The sequence below is a fragment of the Labeo rohita genome, chromosome 6, assembly GCF_022985175.1.
Source record: "Labeo rohita strain BAU-BD-2019 chromosome 6, IGBB_LRoh.1.0, whole genome shotgun sequence".
Classification (NCBI taxonomy): Eukaryota; Metazoa; Chordata; class Actinopteri; order Cypriniformes; family Cyprinidae; genus Labeo; species Labeo rohita.
Genome location: NC_066874.1, coordinates 2,641,723 through 2,660,060, shown reverse-complemented (window position 1 = coordinate 2,660,060; position 18,338 = coordinate 2,641,723). Strand labels below are relative to the sequence as shown.

Below are 18,338 nucleotides of genomic sequence, written 5' to 3'. Positions count from 1 at the left end.
ATGAAGTTCTTAGCAATGCATATTACTAATCTAAAATTAAGTTTTGATACATTTATGGTAGGAAATTTACCAAATATCTTCCTGGAACATCTTTACTTTATAACCTAATGATTTTTTTTGGCATAAAAGAAAAAAAATAATTTTGACCCATACAATGTATTGTTGCCTATTGCTACAAATATACCTGTGCTACTTACGTCACATTTACTCTGTACTTACTACACGCTGCAGAAATAGTAAAATCTATCTTAGTATGCTATAACTCAAATAACTCACATGTGAGCAAAGATTACATGTGCCATCATTATCACGCTTATTCTAAACAATTTGTAGCCGTAATGACATGTAATGCTCTTAGAGTGGATTCTAATGAGCTCCCTATGGAAAAACGCCAATAGAAAATACTTCTAATGGACATTTGACGTGGCTGCATTAAGGAGCGATTGTCTTAGTGAAGATAGAGAGATGCAGCTTTTGTTGACTTTTATTCTGAGCCATGTATAATGTGTTACTCTTCTCAGATTGTCCTGTAGTTTTTATATTCCATGAGCGTCGCTGAGCTCAGGTTGTTCATTAACCTTACCTGACCTCCATGTGGGTGTTGTATTGAATATTTACCATAAACATGAAATGATATGCAAGACACTCACACAGGATTACATCACCTTTCTATCGGAATGAGTAAGAAAAAAACACACAGTAGGTGTAAAACAATAACTCATTAATATTTATAAGATCTAAAAGATGATCTCAGAACTCAGATTTAGTTTCTGAGATCATCGTTTAGATGATTATACCAATATACCTAAACCTACGCATAAAATTGATTTATAGTAAGTATTTTTTTTCTCAGTTAAGCTTATGATTCTTTTATAAATTGATATTTCTTATAAACACATGGTACATAAATCATAAGTTTGATATTTGCATACTATACACTTAGATTATAACACTTCGAAAATAAATTAACATAACTGCAGTAATATAAATGATGCTTCTGCCTATAAAACTGCTTAACAGCTGCTTTCAGGAACCAAATTAATTTAATGTAAAACTATGTTAGATAAAGTTTAACAGCCCAATGTGGAGCACTTCAGCATGTGTCTTTCCTGAAAACATGACCATGGGGAAAAATAAAAACAACCGCATATATTTCATTACAACAATGCAATATAAGTATTTTTTAAAGGAGAAGTCCACTTCCAGAACAACAGTTTACAGATATTGTACTCACCCCCTTGTCATCCAAGATATTCATGTCTTTCTTTCTTCAGTCGTAAAGAAATTGTTTTTTGAGGAAAACATTTCTGCATTTTTCTCCATATAATGGACTGATATGGTGCCCTGAGTTTGAACTTCCAAAATGCAGTTAAAAAGTGTTCTGGAAGTAGACTTCTCCTTTAATAGCATGTGAAAAAAAAAAAAAAAAAAAAAAAAAGAAAAAAAGGAATGTTAACATATGTGACCACCAAATCCTAGAGGGTCAGATCGTGTCACACATGACAATGGCTCTGTATACAGTATATGTGCATGTACTTCTGTGAGATACAGCGATTTAAAACTGGATGGCTGGGTATCCATTTATGAATACTGTCGATACATCATGCATGAGGCATATACGCCAGCCAAGCAGAAAGCATTTGCACTTTCAGCGCTTCCTTCATTGCTCATTGTTATCATCTTCAAACATACGGGAACATTGCTCTCAGCACCACCGTTTCTCCTGTATCTCACATTCAAATGATCCTGTGAACACGTTTTATCTCTGTCAGCCTTGAAATTCAAAGGTAATGACTTTTAAAATCATTAAAGCAATATTGTTGAAGCTATTTTACAAGATACAGACAAAGAAAAAAGACAAAGATGTTTCTAAATGTCAAAATTTAGTAAGTCAAATCTAAAACCTGGCAATATTCATAATAAAAAATATCCTACAGGTGTCTTTTATTATTATTATTATTATTTTTAAATACATTTTCAGTACTTATAAGATTGTGAGTTAAAGTCCAGCAACACAAATAGTTCTTTTCTCTGGCATTGGTTTAATATGTTGCTTTCAAACATCTACTTACCTTAAATTAGAATAATTTGTGTGAAATCTATTCTCTAAACTTTGTGTGTGTGTGTGTGTGTGTGTATTTTATTAGATTTTTCTTTTAATTATTGTTTATTATTATTATTATTTTGCAGTCAAGGCTTTAAGGTTTTTGTCTGTGCAAAGGTTCCTTTAAAAAATATTCCCTAAAGTGTGACAAAATGTGATCCTGGACCACAAACCCAGTCTTAAGTAACACAGGCATATTTGTAGCAATAGCCAAAAATACATTGTATGGGTCAAAACTATAAAAAAAATCATTAGGATATGAAGTAAAAGTCATGTTTCATTAAGATATTTTATAAATGTCCTACCGTAAATATATCATTTTTTTATTTATTTATTAGTAATATGCATTGCTAAGAACTTAATTTGGACAACTTTAAAGGTGACTTTCTCAAAATTTTTATGTATTTTTTTGCATCCTCAGATTTTCAAATAGTTGTACCTCGGCCGAATATTGTCGTCAATCGATGAAAAGCTTACTTATTCAGCTTGATGTATAATGTATGAATACAAATCTCAGTTTCTAAAAAATGGCCCTTATGACTGGTTTTTGTGGTCCAGGGTCACAAATTAGTCCCCTCTATGTGGAAAAAATAGTAAGATCATGTATTATAATGTCAGTAATGATTATGAATATTATCAATAATCGCATAAAAGATGTATTAATGCTGATAAAACTACATGTAACAATGTGTAATATTAAATAAAATTTGGGTAAACGCATAATCGATCTAAGCGTCAGCGCGCATGCGCAGAGAGTCACGTGTTCAGTCAGCTGAGCGCTGAGGATGTAAACACTGGACACGTGTTTGGACAGCGGCTGATCAATAAGCCCTGGACTTCGCTCATTCAGTTAGTCATTAGTTTTGCTGTCTGTGTATCATTCAGCTGCATGTGTTTGTCCTGCTGCAGGCGTTTCAATGCCGCCATTAAAGTTTTGTGCCAATATTTCATGGCTCTTCACGGAATTGCCGGAGTTCACGCAGCGGATGCGCGCCGCGGCGAGTGCGGGGTTCCGGGCGGTTGAAGCGGCGTGGATTTACAACACTGACCTGAAAGAGTTAAAAACAGTGAAGGATGAAACGGGACTCGAATTTGCGCTCATAAACACACCCCCGGGTAAGACAGAAACAGACTGGAAGTGAATGACAGACAGACAAACGTAAACATAGATAGATAGATAGATAGATAGATATTAAAGCCAATGGGAAACTGCAGATGCAGTGGGATAATGAGTCGTGTTCTGTAACCTGTCTGCTCGCAGTTAAAGGTCTCCGAAGGGAGTTTGTCACTGACAGGAATAGAATAGCACTGGGTTCATTGGTCGCAGATATAATGGTGCTTCATATGCAGATAGAACTGCCTAATGGAATAGATCCGACCTTTCTCAACTCACGGGGGAAGCATGAACCCATGTGATGCAATTCTGCTCTGATGTAAGACTTGTTGCACCACACTAAATCACCATTTAACAGTGTTGCAAGGCAGAAATGCCTCTTTTTCTCCTCCACAATGTTCTGCGATTAATTCAGCTTGGAGCACTTTAGGAGCAGACTTTTTGGATCACTTCAGTCTTTGTGTTGTCAGTCTTTAGGGTTTTATATATAGTAGTCAATGTTAATTCATAAATACTGTTATAAGGATTAGTTGTAAAACATCAAATGTATTGTAAAATTATATGCTGCGAACCAAAAATGATTCAGACACCAGATATAATTGTAGATTTTTTTTTACTAGTGGGTGGAGGGCACTATAGTTCATTTATGTAAGTGAGGATAGCAAAATACAGTAAACTGTGACATATTATACCCAAAAGTCTGCATACAGTGGACAACCAGAAAAACTGACAATAATTTGGGACCAAAAATTATTCAGACACCTTAACCTGACCATGTTTTGCTTATGTGTTTGTTTGTTTGTTTTACCACAGACTGAACAAAATTAAGCATTGCTTTGTAATTAGTATTGCTAATTGTGTAAATATTCTCATACTAACAGTTGTCTGAATTTTTGGTTGATTGTAATCCATTACACACCTTTCTATCTAAGTTATCTGACATTATCAAGAAGAATTTGTTCTGACACAGTTTAACTCTGAATTCTTGTCACATTTGATTACCATGTTCTAAACTATAGCGAATAAACTGATAATGTGAGAAATGTTGAAGGTGCCTGAGTACATTTTGGTTTGACTGTATGTTCATTTTTTAGATAGCTTGGCATTCAAAATTTCAGTGCATCAATAATGTCATAATGGCCTGAAATGTCATGATACCTTTAGAAATGCATTTTTTCCTGTGTTATTTGCTGTCCTCCAGGAGATGTAAACGCAGGAGATCTGGGATTGGGTGCCGTTCCTGGACGAGAGCAGGAGTTCAGGCAGGGTTTGGACCTGGCGGTGCAGTACGCCAAAGCACTGGACTGCAAGAGGTACTAGTGTGATTACACATCGTTGCCAGCATTTCTTTGCCAGGTTTTGCCTTTGTTTTCCTGTTAACATTCTCTCTACAGCCCTCATACATCATATGTACTCGTATTCACATTGCTTTGACCGTTCTCTGTAGATCCCCACTTCTCGCACACCACAATTAGTTGATTACGTACCTGCATGCAATTGGTCAAACTACTTTTTGTTCAAGACCTTCAGAAAGTATGAAAACATTAGGAATCCAAAGCCAAAACCTGCAGAAATTGCAGATTTTCATGCATATTAATGCAGAAATCTCCTGCTTCCCACTTGAAGTTGTAATTATGAGTTTGTGGTGTTCAAGTGTTGTCGGAAAGAACAAAAGTCATTGTGGGCGGCCCATTCATGTGTTTATTCTTGCCTTTTTTTGGGGAAATATCCAGCAGGGTTTCAAAAAAATGTGTTGCATTGCATTCATTGGATAACCATATAAACGTTCACTGTGCTATCTAGATATTCGTCTGGCTCACGATTCCTAAATTTCGGTCAAATAAATGCAATTTTGACTGTTTACAATATATACAATTTTCAACAAATGGTTATTTACATACGTAAATATACATGACTGTCTCAGAGTTTTCTAGTTGTAAATATGACTTGAGAGGCCATTCAAGTCCAATTTCAGAAAGTCATATTTATGATATTTTCCGATAACATGTGAAGTTACTATGAATAAGCATGAAGACCTGGGCCCTCATTTATCAACGTGTGCATCAAAAAATCCAAACCACCAATGAATTAATTTTAAATTTTGTCATAGATTGTACTGGACACCGAAGAAATGCTTTCTAATTAAAATGTTGCCCCCACTGTAATTTTTGTCCCTACCAGCAATTGGGAACATTCATGCATATGGTGTGGGAATGTGAGGAGGTCTATGAGTTTTGGGGAAAGACCTCATCAGTACTGTCTGATATGATAGGAAAAGATAAACCGGTGCAACCAGTTGTACTTCTTCTAAATGATGACTCTAGTTTAGGTTTTACAGAACTACAAAGAAAAATTTGGTTGGCAGGACTAACATCTGCCAAAAAGATAATTGCTCAGAGATGGCTCACTCCACGTACTTTATCTGTTCGACACTGGTTAGTTCAGTTTCATGATATATTAATGTTAGAACTTTCAACAGGCAGAATAAATAAAGCTAGAGCCTCAACCATTGAGGAATGGAAAGTTATTGCAGATGGCTTGATAGAAAAACTTCAAGATAGTAGAATTTAACTTGGGGTATAATTTGAAGTTTCAAACCTCTGATGATCTATGTGGTACTCTACTTAAGTCTGTCATATTGCACACACAACATCTGTATCTGTATTTTGTATTCATTTATTTATTTTTTGTTTTATATTATTATTATAATTGTATTTATTTATTTTGTTTGATTGCAATTTTATTATAAGGTGGCCTGGACTTGGGGGATTGGAGGGGTTCAGAGGGTCAGATTGAGCTGTTTTTTTTGTAAAGAAGCAATTGTACACAATTGTATATGACGCTTTCTATGCAAAACCAATAAAAAATCGATATAAGGACAATGATAAAAATGTTGATAAATGAGGCCCCAAGATTTTAGTCCAGGGAAGTACTGCAGGGATGATGTATTTCTGTAAGCCAAAATGTACAAGTACATCTTAGCACTTCGGTTTCATCATCCTTAAGTCTTTTTTTTTTTTTTTTTTTTTAGGTTTTTTGGCTGAATGCCTGAAATAAGGCCTGTGGTGAACAACAATATTTTCATGTTTTATTCTACAACATAAAGTCCATCATTAATACACCTTTGAGATTTTAAAAGTTTTTGCTTGTCTTGAAAAAGGAGGCTGCTATCAAATATCTAGATGGGACTACAGAGGCTGTCAGGGACATTACAATTCATCAGGCCAAAGAGAGAAACTCATCTACTAGTTGCTTTATAGCCTCATTATGCTTGTAACCTCACTCTTGTAAACTATTTCAAGGAAAATGTTTTTAAATGAAGACAGAAGGAGCTGTCAGAAGTCTAGTGATGCTGACTTTAAAGTTATGCAACTGTAGTATAGTCTGTAAGTTTTTTGTTTTGTGTTTTTGTTGGTCACAGAGCTACTTTTCTGCAATAAACCAGAAACCAGTGGAAAAATTCTATTGGGTTTTTGTTAAAGGAAACAGGGTGATGCAGCACTCTATTGCAATTCAGTTTAGGCAGGGCTATTCTGGCCTGATGCAAAAATAAAGAGACAGTTTGGTGTTGTATTTACATGGAAGTATGGAAGCCCAGGAATAAAGTCTATATTTTTGTCCCACGATTTAGAGTTTTTTCCCCTCGTCGCAATTCTGACTTCTTGGAACAAGTCACAATTACCTTTTTTTTTTTTTTTTTTTAATAATTAAAACAGAATTGCAAGATTAGAATTTAAACTTGAGTTTTTTTCATAAACTCATAATTGTAGGAGTTTTAAAGAGAAAAAGACAGAATTGTGAAATAAAAAGTTGTAATTACAAAAAAAAAAAAAAATCAGAATTCCAAGTTTACATTTTGAAATTGTTTTTTTTTTTTTGTTTTTTGAGGGTGATTGTGACTTTTTCTAATGATTTTGACTTTTTTACAATTCAGACTTTTTTTTCAGAATTGTGAGATATAAACTTACAATTGTGATAAACTTGCTGTTATGGGAGGAAAAATGTCTGAATTGTAAGATATAAATCAGAACGGCAAGAAAAGGTCAGAACTGTGAGACAAAAAGTCACAGCCACAACTGTAAGATGTAAATGCACAATTCAGACAATAAATTATTGTATAATTATAAGATGTAAACCTCTCTATTTCAGAATTGCAGGTTTACATTTTACAGTTCTGGGTTTATATCTTGTAATTCTGACTTTTATTCTCAGAATTGTGAGAAATGATCTTTTTCTGTGGTGGAAACTGATTACATGTATTCTGGATTACATAAGCAGATTCCAAAAATGAAGTGCTTGTAATTAAAGTAATTTACATTTTAAAATATTTATTTATTGATTACATGATTACATATTATTTACACAATAGCAATAAATTATTCATCATTTATTGATTTTCTCTAATTCCTCTTTTTTATATTTAAAAATCTCCTTTCTAAAATAATCTACCGCTTATATACACTCAGAAATTCATGTTTTGTGGACATTCACACATAGACTAGTCATTAGTCAGGCAGTGACACAGCATTTGACCAATGGATTTACAAAAATCATTTCAGGTTTAAGAAGTGTTTCAACATTGCATCAACTACTGATGAACACATTCATTTTTATTTGAATTATACTTATTGAAGTCTACTTCCAGAACAATGATTTACAAATGTACTCACCCCCTTGTCATCCAAGATGTTCATGTCTCTCTGTCTTCAGTCGTAAAGAAATTGTTTTTTGAGGAAAACATTTCAGCATTTTTCTTCATATAATGGACTTCATTGGTGCCCCGATTTTGAACTTCCAAAATGTAGTTTAAATGCAGCTTCAAAGGCTCTAAACGATCCCAGTCAAGGAAGAAGGGTCTTATCTAGCGAAAAATTTGTATACTTTAAGCACAAAAGCTTGTGTAGCACAGGCTCTGGGATGCGCGTTCACGACACTACGTACTATTGAATCATGTCGAAAGGTCATGTGGAACTACAGACCCAGTGTTTACAAAGCGAACGCACAAAGACAAGTAAGTCAAACGCTGTTTACAAACAAAAAGGTACAACGATGTCGGACGATTCTGAAGTTGTAGGAGAAAATAAGATGGAATTTTTCCCCATTCTCTACCTTTTTGAGCCGGAGTACACAGACGATGAACTTAGACGTGATTCGTAGTAGTGATGGGAAGTTCGGATCATTTTACCGACTCGGACCTTTGAGTCTCGTTCAGCAAAATGAACAAATCTTTTTTCGAGTCATTTCACTAATTTTAGCGAAATATAATTAAAATGTTACGTGTTACTTCCCTAACACATCTACTGCTTACACAAACGTTGATCACACTACAAACAAGACAAAACTATAATGCTATAAGAAACAGAAAAGATTAATTGATTGTTTACCTGGGTCTTTAGTCTATGATTAGCTCACCTCACCTCTTATCTGACAAGTTTTCGGGCTTGAGTCGTTCGTTCATCACGTGACAGCCCCATAAGATGAACGAACGACTCGAAAAACCCTCGAAACAGGTGAACTAATTCCAGTACAGAACCAGAATAGGATGTTGCACATGTGTGACTGAATGAATCACTACCCGAGACGACTCGTTCTTCCTGAGTCACATGAAAGATTCGTTCAAAATGAAAGAATTGTTCAAGAACACGCATCCCAGAGCCTGTGCTACATGAGCTTTTGTGCTTAAAAAGTATACAAATTTTTATTTTTCGAAAAACCGAATGACAGATTGTTTCGCTAGATAAGACCCTTCTTCCTCGGCTGGGATCATTTAGAGCCTTTTGAAGCTGCATTTAAACTACATTTTGGAAGTTCAGAATCAGGGCAACAATGGGGCAAGTCCATTATATGGAGAAAAATCCTGAAATGTTTTCCTCAAAAACCATAATTTCTTTACAACTGAAGACAGAAAGACATGAACATCTTGGATGACAAGGGGGTGAGTACATTATTTGTAAATTGTTGTTCTGGAAGTGGACTTCTCCTTTAAAGGGGTGGTTAATCAGCAATTCTGTAAAAGACAATATCTCCCTTTGCATTGAAATTTGAGCATCACAACTTTGCAAATGTTGTTTGTGCTCAAACAGTGACATTACACACTAACTAAAGTTAAAAAAGTGAAGTCATAATCAAAAAATGAGATTTTAAAATAAATGTTTTAATTAAGTATCACATTTGCATGTTCACGGTTCGCCACTGGTCATATGGCTTGCAGGTAAACATAAAATATGTTAAGTGTGTTATTTTAAAATGATTTATTTTATGATTTAATTAATCACAAAGCCCCTGCATTTCCTTTAGGAACCTCAGTTTGGAAAACCTTGATGTAATATAATGTTTAATGCACTTCATATTGTTAATTACAATAAAAAGGAATATATTTTCTCACTCTTTGGATTTTTACATCATTATGATACAAGATTATCCTGTTTAAATCAATGTGATAAACGAGTTGGGTCAAAAGTAATCTAAAAGTAGTCTGATTATATTAACTAAAATGTGTAATGTAATTGATTATGTTACTGAGTACAATTATTGTCACATAATTTGGAATCAGTAACAGATTACAATTTGTAAGCAATCTAAACACATGATTTTTGTTGCTTGTTGCTTTGTCTTTTGGCGTCTGATTAGGACACAAAATGCATAATGCAGCTAATACAAGGACGAAGCATTTCATGAACCTGATTCATATTCACAGTTCTAAGCTTCATTTTTATCATGTAAAGCATAAAACAGGCCTCCCGCTCAGCACGCGCTAAAGCTCACATCGTACGAACAAAACTTGAGCGTCTAGACATGAAGGTTCACGCTGTTACTCACTAAAATAGTCAGAAATGCGCTGAAACAGGCTCCCTGGAGGCTGGCATGTGTGCAGCGCTGCCCCAGATGTCTGAACGTCTGATCTAACACGCTCACGTCCTCCACGGGAACCTCGTTTTCTCCATCAGCTGCGATTTTGCAGGCGATCTCGAGATGTTTTACCTCTGCTGAGAGTAACTCATGTTAATGTTTCTCTCCAGGATCCACTTGATGGCGGGGAGGGTGCCGGCGGGGGCGGACCGCTGCGCTGTTGCCATGGAGATGGAGGACACCTTTGTGCAGAACCTCAAACATGCTGCAGGTGTGCTCTCAAAGGTGACCTGCATACTACCGCCCCGTTACTGCATACTACAAGCTCAGGAGATCTTCTGCTAAGCTGTTTTTCGTTCAGAGCTCGCACAAGTCTCTGTATTTATCAGTATTCTGATATGTAATTCTGGACCACAAAACCAGTCAGAAGGGTCAGTTTTTTATATCAGGATGCTGAATAAATGAGCTTTCCATTGATGTATGTTTGTTAGGATGGACAATATTCGCCTGAGATACAACTATTTGAAAATCTGTAATCTGAGGGTGCAAAAAAAAAATAATCTAAATATTAAGAAAATTGCATTTAAAGTTGTCCAAATGAAGTTCTTAGCAATGCATATTACTAATCAAAAATTAAGTTTTTATAGTTTATATTTACGGAACATGACCCATACTATGTATTTTTGGCTATTGCTACAAATATACCCGACTGGTTTTGTGGTCCAAGACCACATATATCAGGCTAATTCATAGTAAAGATTCAAATAAACATCCCTAGCAGTCATAATAATGTGTAATAGTAGTAAAAAGTAAAGCCTAATAAATAATAAATCTCTCAAAGACTGCTGATTTGATCGGTAATCACTAGTTAATTCAGTTTAATGTTTGCTTGTTCATGCAACATTCTTCTAATAGTAAAAATGTACCTGTACATTTAATATTTAGTGTTGCAAAACATTTCTATTTCAAATAACTGCTGTTCTTATGCATCTCGAAAGAATCCAGAAAAATAAAATGTATCAGTTTTTACAGAAATATGAAACAGCACAGCTGTTTTCAACATTGATAATCAGAAATCCAGACTGGAGTAATGATGCTGAAAATCCAGCTTTGATCACAGAAATAAATTACATTTTAACAGATATTTACACAGAAAAGAGTTATTTTAAATTGTAATAACATTTCACATTTTTACTGTTTTTACTATATTTTTGATCAAATAAATGCAGCCTTGGTGAGCTGAAAAGACGTCTTTTAAAAACATGAAATAATTTTAATCTCTCCAAACTTTTGAATGAATGCTAGTGTATGTTTATGAGGCTCACTATCAGTGTTAGTTGTGCGTATTTTGTTTATCATCAGCTGTGACTGTTTCTTTCCCGTACAGGAAGGCATTCTGGGATTGATTGAGCCAATCAACACTAGGGTGACAGATCCACGATATTTCCTTGACTCTCCACACCAAGGTAAGAATGTTTTTTTCCAAGCATGATTATGTGTATTTTGATTTCAGATATTTATTTATTCATTTATTCATGTTTTTGTCTTTCTGAAGCTGCAGTGATTCTACAGAGAGTCGCTCATCCCAGCATCAGGATGCAGATGGTGAGTGAACTGGCACAACATTTGAGTTTACAACTGAAATCAAGGCTTAATTTTAGTCATTATCATCATTATAATTCATAAAGCTTCTATCTCAAATTAATTGAGATGCATAAATTATTAGTATTTTTTCACACCAGAAAATCATTGAAAATAATCTAATGAAGGTGATTCCAAACCAGTTGGCCCATGATGATCTTTGATTTGCTCTAACATCTTACATAGAAACATAAGAAAAAATGCCATGAAAGCATATCTTCATTCCTTATTTAGTGATTGATTGAATGATTTTCAAAGGCCAGTTGTTCAAAAAGTTTAATTTGGATTAGAATGGTCTGGATTTGAAAATCCCATGTTTTGCTATCTAGGATCAGGTAACCCATTGTACTTTGTGCCATTTTTTCAAAGCAAAATTGGATTGGATCACCCTGATCCAGATACACACTTTTTAAGATTTTTAAATCTGCATTCTAGTTTTGCATTGCATTTACACAAATAACTTCTGACTGGTCCAATTAAATATACTATTTTTGTTTGATATTGACAGCTGTTTGGGGACATGTTAAAATGTGGTATTAAAATTTTATTTGTAAAGTTTTTGTTCCTGAAATCCACCCTTCTAATAATCAATTTTTTTTTGGAGCAAAATTATCCCAGTCTTACTAAAAAACAACACAAACCAGATTAAAACCAAGAATGGATTTTGTGATCTAATCCAAATTCAGAATCTTTTTTTCTTTTGAACAACCCATTTTCAAGATTTGATCCAATCCGATGGCCAAAATCCAATCAGATTACTTTTGAACAACTGGACCCTGGTGCTGTTTGGTTATTTCTGACCAAAAAAATGTTTTTGTTTGTTTGTTTGTTTTTTGTTTTTTTCCGATTTTTATTTTTATTATTATTTTTTTTTTAACTTCATCATCAGAATGGTACAAAACTTAAAGGTCTGGCACTAGCTATGCGAAACACGTACAAAAAAAAATCATGGATAGTATTTGAAAAGATTAAATAATCCTGAAAAAATAGTCACACTTGTACTTTTCACAGTTAAAATTTCATCTATAGGAATATTATTGAAAGCTCATTTTCTGAGATACCAACTTTAAATTTAGAACACAACCTGTTTATAAAAAATTGAAGAATAGCATTTTTGAGCATTTTTCATAATAAGCAAATTATTTTTCTATAACTTTTTTTCCCTTCAGTTTCACTTTTTTTTTTTAAATGATTTTCACTTCAGCAGTAATTTTTACTAGGTGTCTTCTTTAAAAGAGACTAAACTAAAGTCTGTGCTCCAAACCATTCAAAGCGTACCTGCTTAACAGGTTATAAATGAATCACAACTATTCCATAGATAGAATTAAGAACTATATATATACAGATGTCACGGCTTGGTACGTACCTCGGTTCGAGGTTCACGGTACGATACGATTTTGGTACAACAGAAGAGAGAAAAAAAAAAAAAACATACCATGCTAGGTTTCTTTCATTTTTTTAATTTTAAACAGACAGTAGTACAAATTACAATTTTTTCTACCTACATGTGAAAGTACTAAATATTATATCAAATTAATGTCATATATAGGCTATAAAATCTGCAGTACATCTATACAAACAAGGAATAAATACTCGTAACGTAGCCTATATTTGCTGAGTTTCAGTTCAGTTTTGTGACAGAAAGGAAACTCAAACGGCAGAAAGCGACATTCTATATATGTTTTTTTTTTTTGTTTAAGTTGCTGGTATGAAGAAAGTTGAAGTAATCGCGCCGGCGCACACAAACACAAAACATATCATTCCAGGCTTCTAGCATTGCTAACTTGACAGTGCAATTGGTACTTTATCAAAATAAAACACAGTGAACCAAACATCAGCGCGCCCGCCTCACTTTCACCTTTAGAATGCGACTAAAGTACAAAGTCTGTTATTTGCATAATAAATAATAGTTTAGCATTTGGATGCATCTCAAATATGGAAATATTATGGAATATTTGGATTTGTGCCGAATGAGAAAGGTAGGATACAAGAGCACAAAGCTCCATTTCGCAGACAGTTGAGTGCACAAGCATTTAAAGTAACGTTACACTCCTTTGTCAGTGAGAGCCGTGTTCACAATCAGCACATGGTCACTGTCTAGTGGGCTTTGTTGTCAAGTGCGCAACTCCTGGCATTTGCTGTTCTTCTGCCGCCGGTTATCAAATAGAGTTGAACTACTATGGGCGCCCCCTTCTGGATTGAGAGTGAATTGCCTGTATTCGTTGTAAGGCCTCATGCTTACTGCCTAACTCCACTAATATATAAACACATATATATACATATTAAATTAAAATAACATTATTAAACTAAAGTACATTTGTTTCAGTGGGAGAAAAAAATGGTCATGGTTGACAGCCACACAAGCAGCACCAGAGGGCTAGAAATCACATTACATTCCACAGCTCAGAGAGCACACAGTCAAAGCACTCACGTTTTCTGTGAGAATCTATTCATCTGCTCTTTCAACCTGTCGTGTTGTGCGTTTTACCTTAATTGTTGTTGTGTTTGCAGCAGCTGAGAGGAATGAGCATCACGTGAAGTCATTTTCAGTTATCTTATTACGGAGCGGGCTGCTCTGCACATGCTGTCTTTTCCGGGATAATAAAATCACTTTCAGCGCTCTTTGATTCCTGTGTTGAATAAATGATATGAGGGGAGTTTGCGGAGGCCGGCGGTGCATTAGGCAGCTGCTGTGTTTGCGAACGGCTCTCTGTCTCCAGCTCAGCGCCGTCTGAGGAACACGAAACAAAACCCACAGCAAAGATGATCAACCGCAGTCTAAAACAACACAGATTACACAACAACATCACTGCTCTGTCTCTCTGCTTCTGTAGGACATCTTTCACTGGCAGATCATGGACGGAAACTTAACGCAGAATGTACGCAAATACTTACCAATGACGGGTACGTGTGGGAGTCTTAATTAAACAGGGTTATTATAGTTAATGAAAACTGAAAGTAAACTTCAGTTAAAAAAAATCCTACTTGAAACAAATATGAAAGCCCGTTTCCGCCACTGAATTAAAAAAAAAAGAAAAAAGGTCATTGCGATTTTTTTTTTTTTTTTTTTTTTTTTTTTCTTGCAGTTCTGACTTTTTTTTTTTTCTCAGAGTTGCATGATACAAACTTGCAATTCTGACTTTTTTCTTAGAATTGTGAGATACAAACTTGCAATTTGTTTAAATCAAGTCAGAATTGTGTGATATAAACTTACAATTCTGACTTTATCTTTGATTTTATAACTTGCAGTTGCATGTTTTTTTTTTCCACAGTATTCTGCCTCTTTTCTCAGAATTGTTTATATCTGGCAATTCTGACTTTATACACAAAATTGCGAGTTATCAAGTCAGAATGGTGAGATATGAACTCGCAATTCTGAGAACATGCCAGTCTTTTTTCCTCCCTCAAAATTGGATTTTATAACTCAGAAATGCGAGTTTAGATAAAAAGTCACAAAACCTATTTTTATTTTTTATTCAGTGGCGGAAACGGGCTTCCATAAATAAACATTAACTGAAAAAATAAATAATAATAATTTTATATATATATATATATATATATATAGATAGATAGATAGTTATTCAGCTAGCTGTCAAGTAAAACTTATAATATATATAAACAAAAACTTCTAAAATGACTACAAAATTACTAATTGAATTATAAAAAATAAAATATATCTATATATATATATATATATATATATTAGTCATATATTTTTTATATACTATTATGGTTTTTGTTATTAAATTATATTTTATATTTTATTTTAATTTTGGTTAAAGTTCTAGTAATTTTGTTGTGTTTTTTTGTGATTATTATTATTATTATTTTGATATATTTATACACTACTATGGTTTCTTAAATATTTTGAATTACATTTTAGATTTTATTTGAATTTTGGTTAAAGTTTTAGTAATTTTGTTATGTTTATTATTATTATTGTTATTATTATTATTATTTTAATATCTATATAGTTTTTATTACATCTTAGTTTTTAGGTTTATTTAGTTTTAGTTATTAAATAAATCAGCTTAAATAAAAAATAAAAAATGTTGATTGGCAATTAGCTGAAATAAAATATATTACTTTTTTAAAAAATATATATTTTGAGTTAATGCTAGTTTCATTTCAGGTAATGTCTAATTTCTTAAGTGTCATTTCAGTTGTTTTTGTTTTAGTTAAGAATAATAGCCCTGCTCTGCATTGGGGCTGAAACATCCATGCATTACATAAGAAAACCTGTTAATTAACTCACGTCTTTACCGCCGTCACAGGTCACATCCAGATCGCTCAGGTTCCTGACCGTCACGAGCCGGACAGCGACGGAGAGCTCAGTTTCTCGTATCTCTTCAAGCTGCTGGAGGAGCTGGACTATCAGGGCTACATCGGCTGCGAATACAAACCTCAGCGTAAGTCACTGGATACTTGACATTATGCCAATTTTAACATTTGAATACTCACCATTGCTTTCATTAGCAGGATTGACAAGTCCACCGCTCACAAAAAAAAATCTATTTTTTTTAAGATATATAGAATATAGAAAGATGAATATAAAAAGATCTTAAAGATATATAAATATTACTTACACATATGGTTAAATATTTGACTTGACGTGTTTCATATTGCATTTTTGATAGTTCATATTTGTAAATGTGATTGTCTAGGTTCCACAGAAGCGGGTTTGGACTGGCTCAGAAGATACTGGAAGAGCCACGACTGATGACCAATTTCACTTCATTAATTCCTGCTGTTTCTAAAAGACCATCAAGTATTAAAATGACGAGTGTAATTTTCTAAAGCTTAAAATTGACCCACAGACTCCCACTTTCAGTTGTTCTTTTAACATTTCACTTGTCAGTATGTGTGAAATATTCATTTTCCTGTCGTCCAAGGCATCACACATGAAGAACACTTGATGTTTTAATTTAAGATTTATTGTTAAGCGTTTTTCTTACAAATCCGCCTCTATATACATAATGTACAAATGACATTTTCACACATTTGAATTGCTAATTCATATTCGAACATTTTAACAAACCTTTCCTCCAAAAATGTCCAGTGTGCTTCAAGAAAACAAAACAGTAAAACATTTTCATTCTTCAGTTTCTGTCATTACAGGAGGTAAATCTTGCCCAGACATTTGGTTTCCTTCATGTGAAATGAGTGTCAGCGGTTTTCCAGTGTCGTCTCAGCGCTGTGCTAGTTAGTAGGACTAGTTGTTACCTGCTCTTAATGTTGATGGTATATGAAGACCGTGCAATTAATTTAAAGGAACAGCGCGCCCAAAAATTAAATCATGTCATTTACTCACCCTCATGTTATTTCAAACCTGTATGAGTTTATTTTAGCTCTTGAACACAAAAGAAGATAGTCTGAAGAATGTTGGTAACCAAACAGCTGACGGTACTCATTGACTTCCACACTAGAGAAGTCAATGGGTACCGTCAGCTGTTTGGTTACCAACATTCTTCAAACTATTTTCTACCCTCAGCAGAAGAAAGAAACTCAAACAGGTTTGGAACAACATGAGGGTGAGTAAATGATAACAGAATTAAATTTTTGGATGAACTGTTCCTTTAAGAGATTCATCTTGAAAGGTGGATATAATAGAATAGCTCCTATCAGTTTCGTATGAAATAAAATAAAGGCACTTTTGGGATGGATAAACGGCAGTCAATAATGTTTCACAACGTGATGCATTATGCGGCTAAAAAAAACAAAAACAAAAACTGAAAGATGGAGAAAGCACACAGCACAAATGAACACTAGAAGAACAGTATGGCTTTGGCAAACCAGCGGAGTCTCACACGCAATAAATACACCCTCCCGGCTAATCGCCCTCCATACAACAGGGCGGCACATTTAGCTGTTTTCCTGTGCAAAATGTTGGCAATGCAATTGCTTGAATGGATGCAACCTGGTCGACGCAGCAGCATTACACACGCGAGACGCATTCAGTCTCAGTCTGTGAGCGACAGGCGGCTCAGAGCTCCATCCTTGCACAAACCGATTCCAGATACTTTACTCCATCCGACGCACCGAGGACAGAAACGCACGCACTGGTTCACAGCAGGCCCGTCCAGAGGTTGTAGCAGGCGGTGTTGATGACGGACTCCAGATGGTGGTACATGGAGACCAGCTGCGGTGGAGGACTGCTGCTCGACTGCGTCTGCGCAGGCAACGGCTCCCTGAAAACAACCTTCAGACTCTGGAAACAGCAGAAGACAGTGAAACAGTGAGATTTACAGTAGGGTCATGTTTGATGTGCAGGAAAATTAATAAATTAATCTCATCTGACATGAACAGGTCGCATTTCACCCTGAAATCAAAAGTATGTTTAATAATAGTAATAATAATAATAATAATAGTAATAAATAAATAAAAAAGTATGTTTTGCAGCTCAATACAAGCATATTCACATCACAGTTCTTATGGTAAAGCAAAAAAAATAAATAAAAAAAATAAATCATTACTATAATACAACAAAAAGGTAAATAATAAAATAGTAATAATAAAAAGAAACAAACTCAATGTTATTTAGCATAATTTATGCATCAAGGTAGTATTTGTTGTACTGTTTTTAAATTATTTAAAATGTAATTAAATATTTAATATTTAAATAATTATATC

The 18,338-nt window shown here is 34.3% G+C and overlaps 2 protein-coding genes across 2 annotated transcripts in view; one reads left to right on the top strand and one right to left on the bottom strand.

Annotated features, from left to right (window-relative positions):
* Window positions 1–2,884: 2,884 nt before the first annotated feature.
* hyi (hydroxypyruvate isomerase) lies at window positions 2,885–16,810 on the top strand. Its single transcript, XM_051111376.1, has 8 exons — window positions 2,885–3,220; window positions 4,420–4,531; window positions 10,238–10,352; window positions 11,455–11,533; window positions 11,623–11,672; window positions 14,543–14,612; window positions 15,983–16,117; window positions 16,373–16,810. Exons 1-8 carry the CDS (start codon window positions 3,022–3,024, stop codon window positions 16,426–16,428), a joined length of 816 nt encoding a protein of 271 aa, XP_050967333.1. The 5' UTR covers window positions 2,885–3,021; the 3' UTR covers window positions 16,429–16,810.
* szt2 (SZT2 subunit of KICSTOR complex) overlaps window positions 16,621–18,338 on the bottom strand; it is a 110,674-nt gene continuing 108,956 nt past the window's right edge. Inside the window, 1 exon segment of the mRNA XM_051111345.1 lies at window positions 16,621–17,916. Coding sequence (XP_050967302.1) covers window positions 17,773–17,916 — 144 coding nt within the window. The 3' untranslated portion in view covers window positions 16,621–17,772.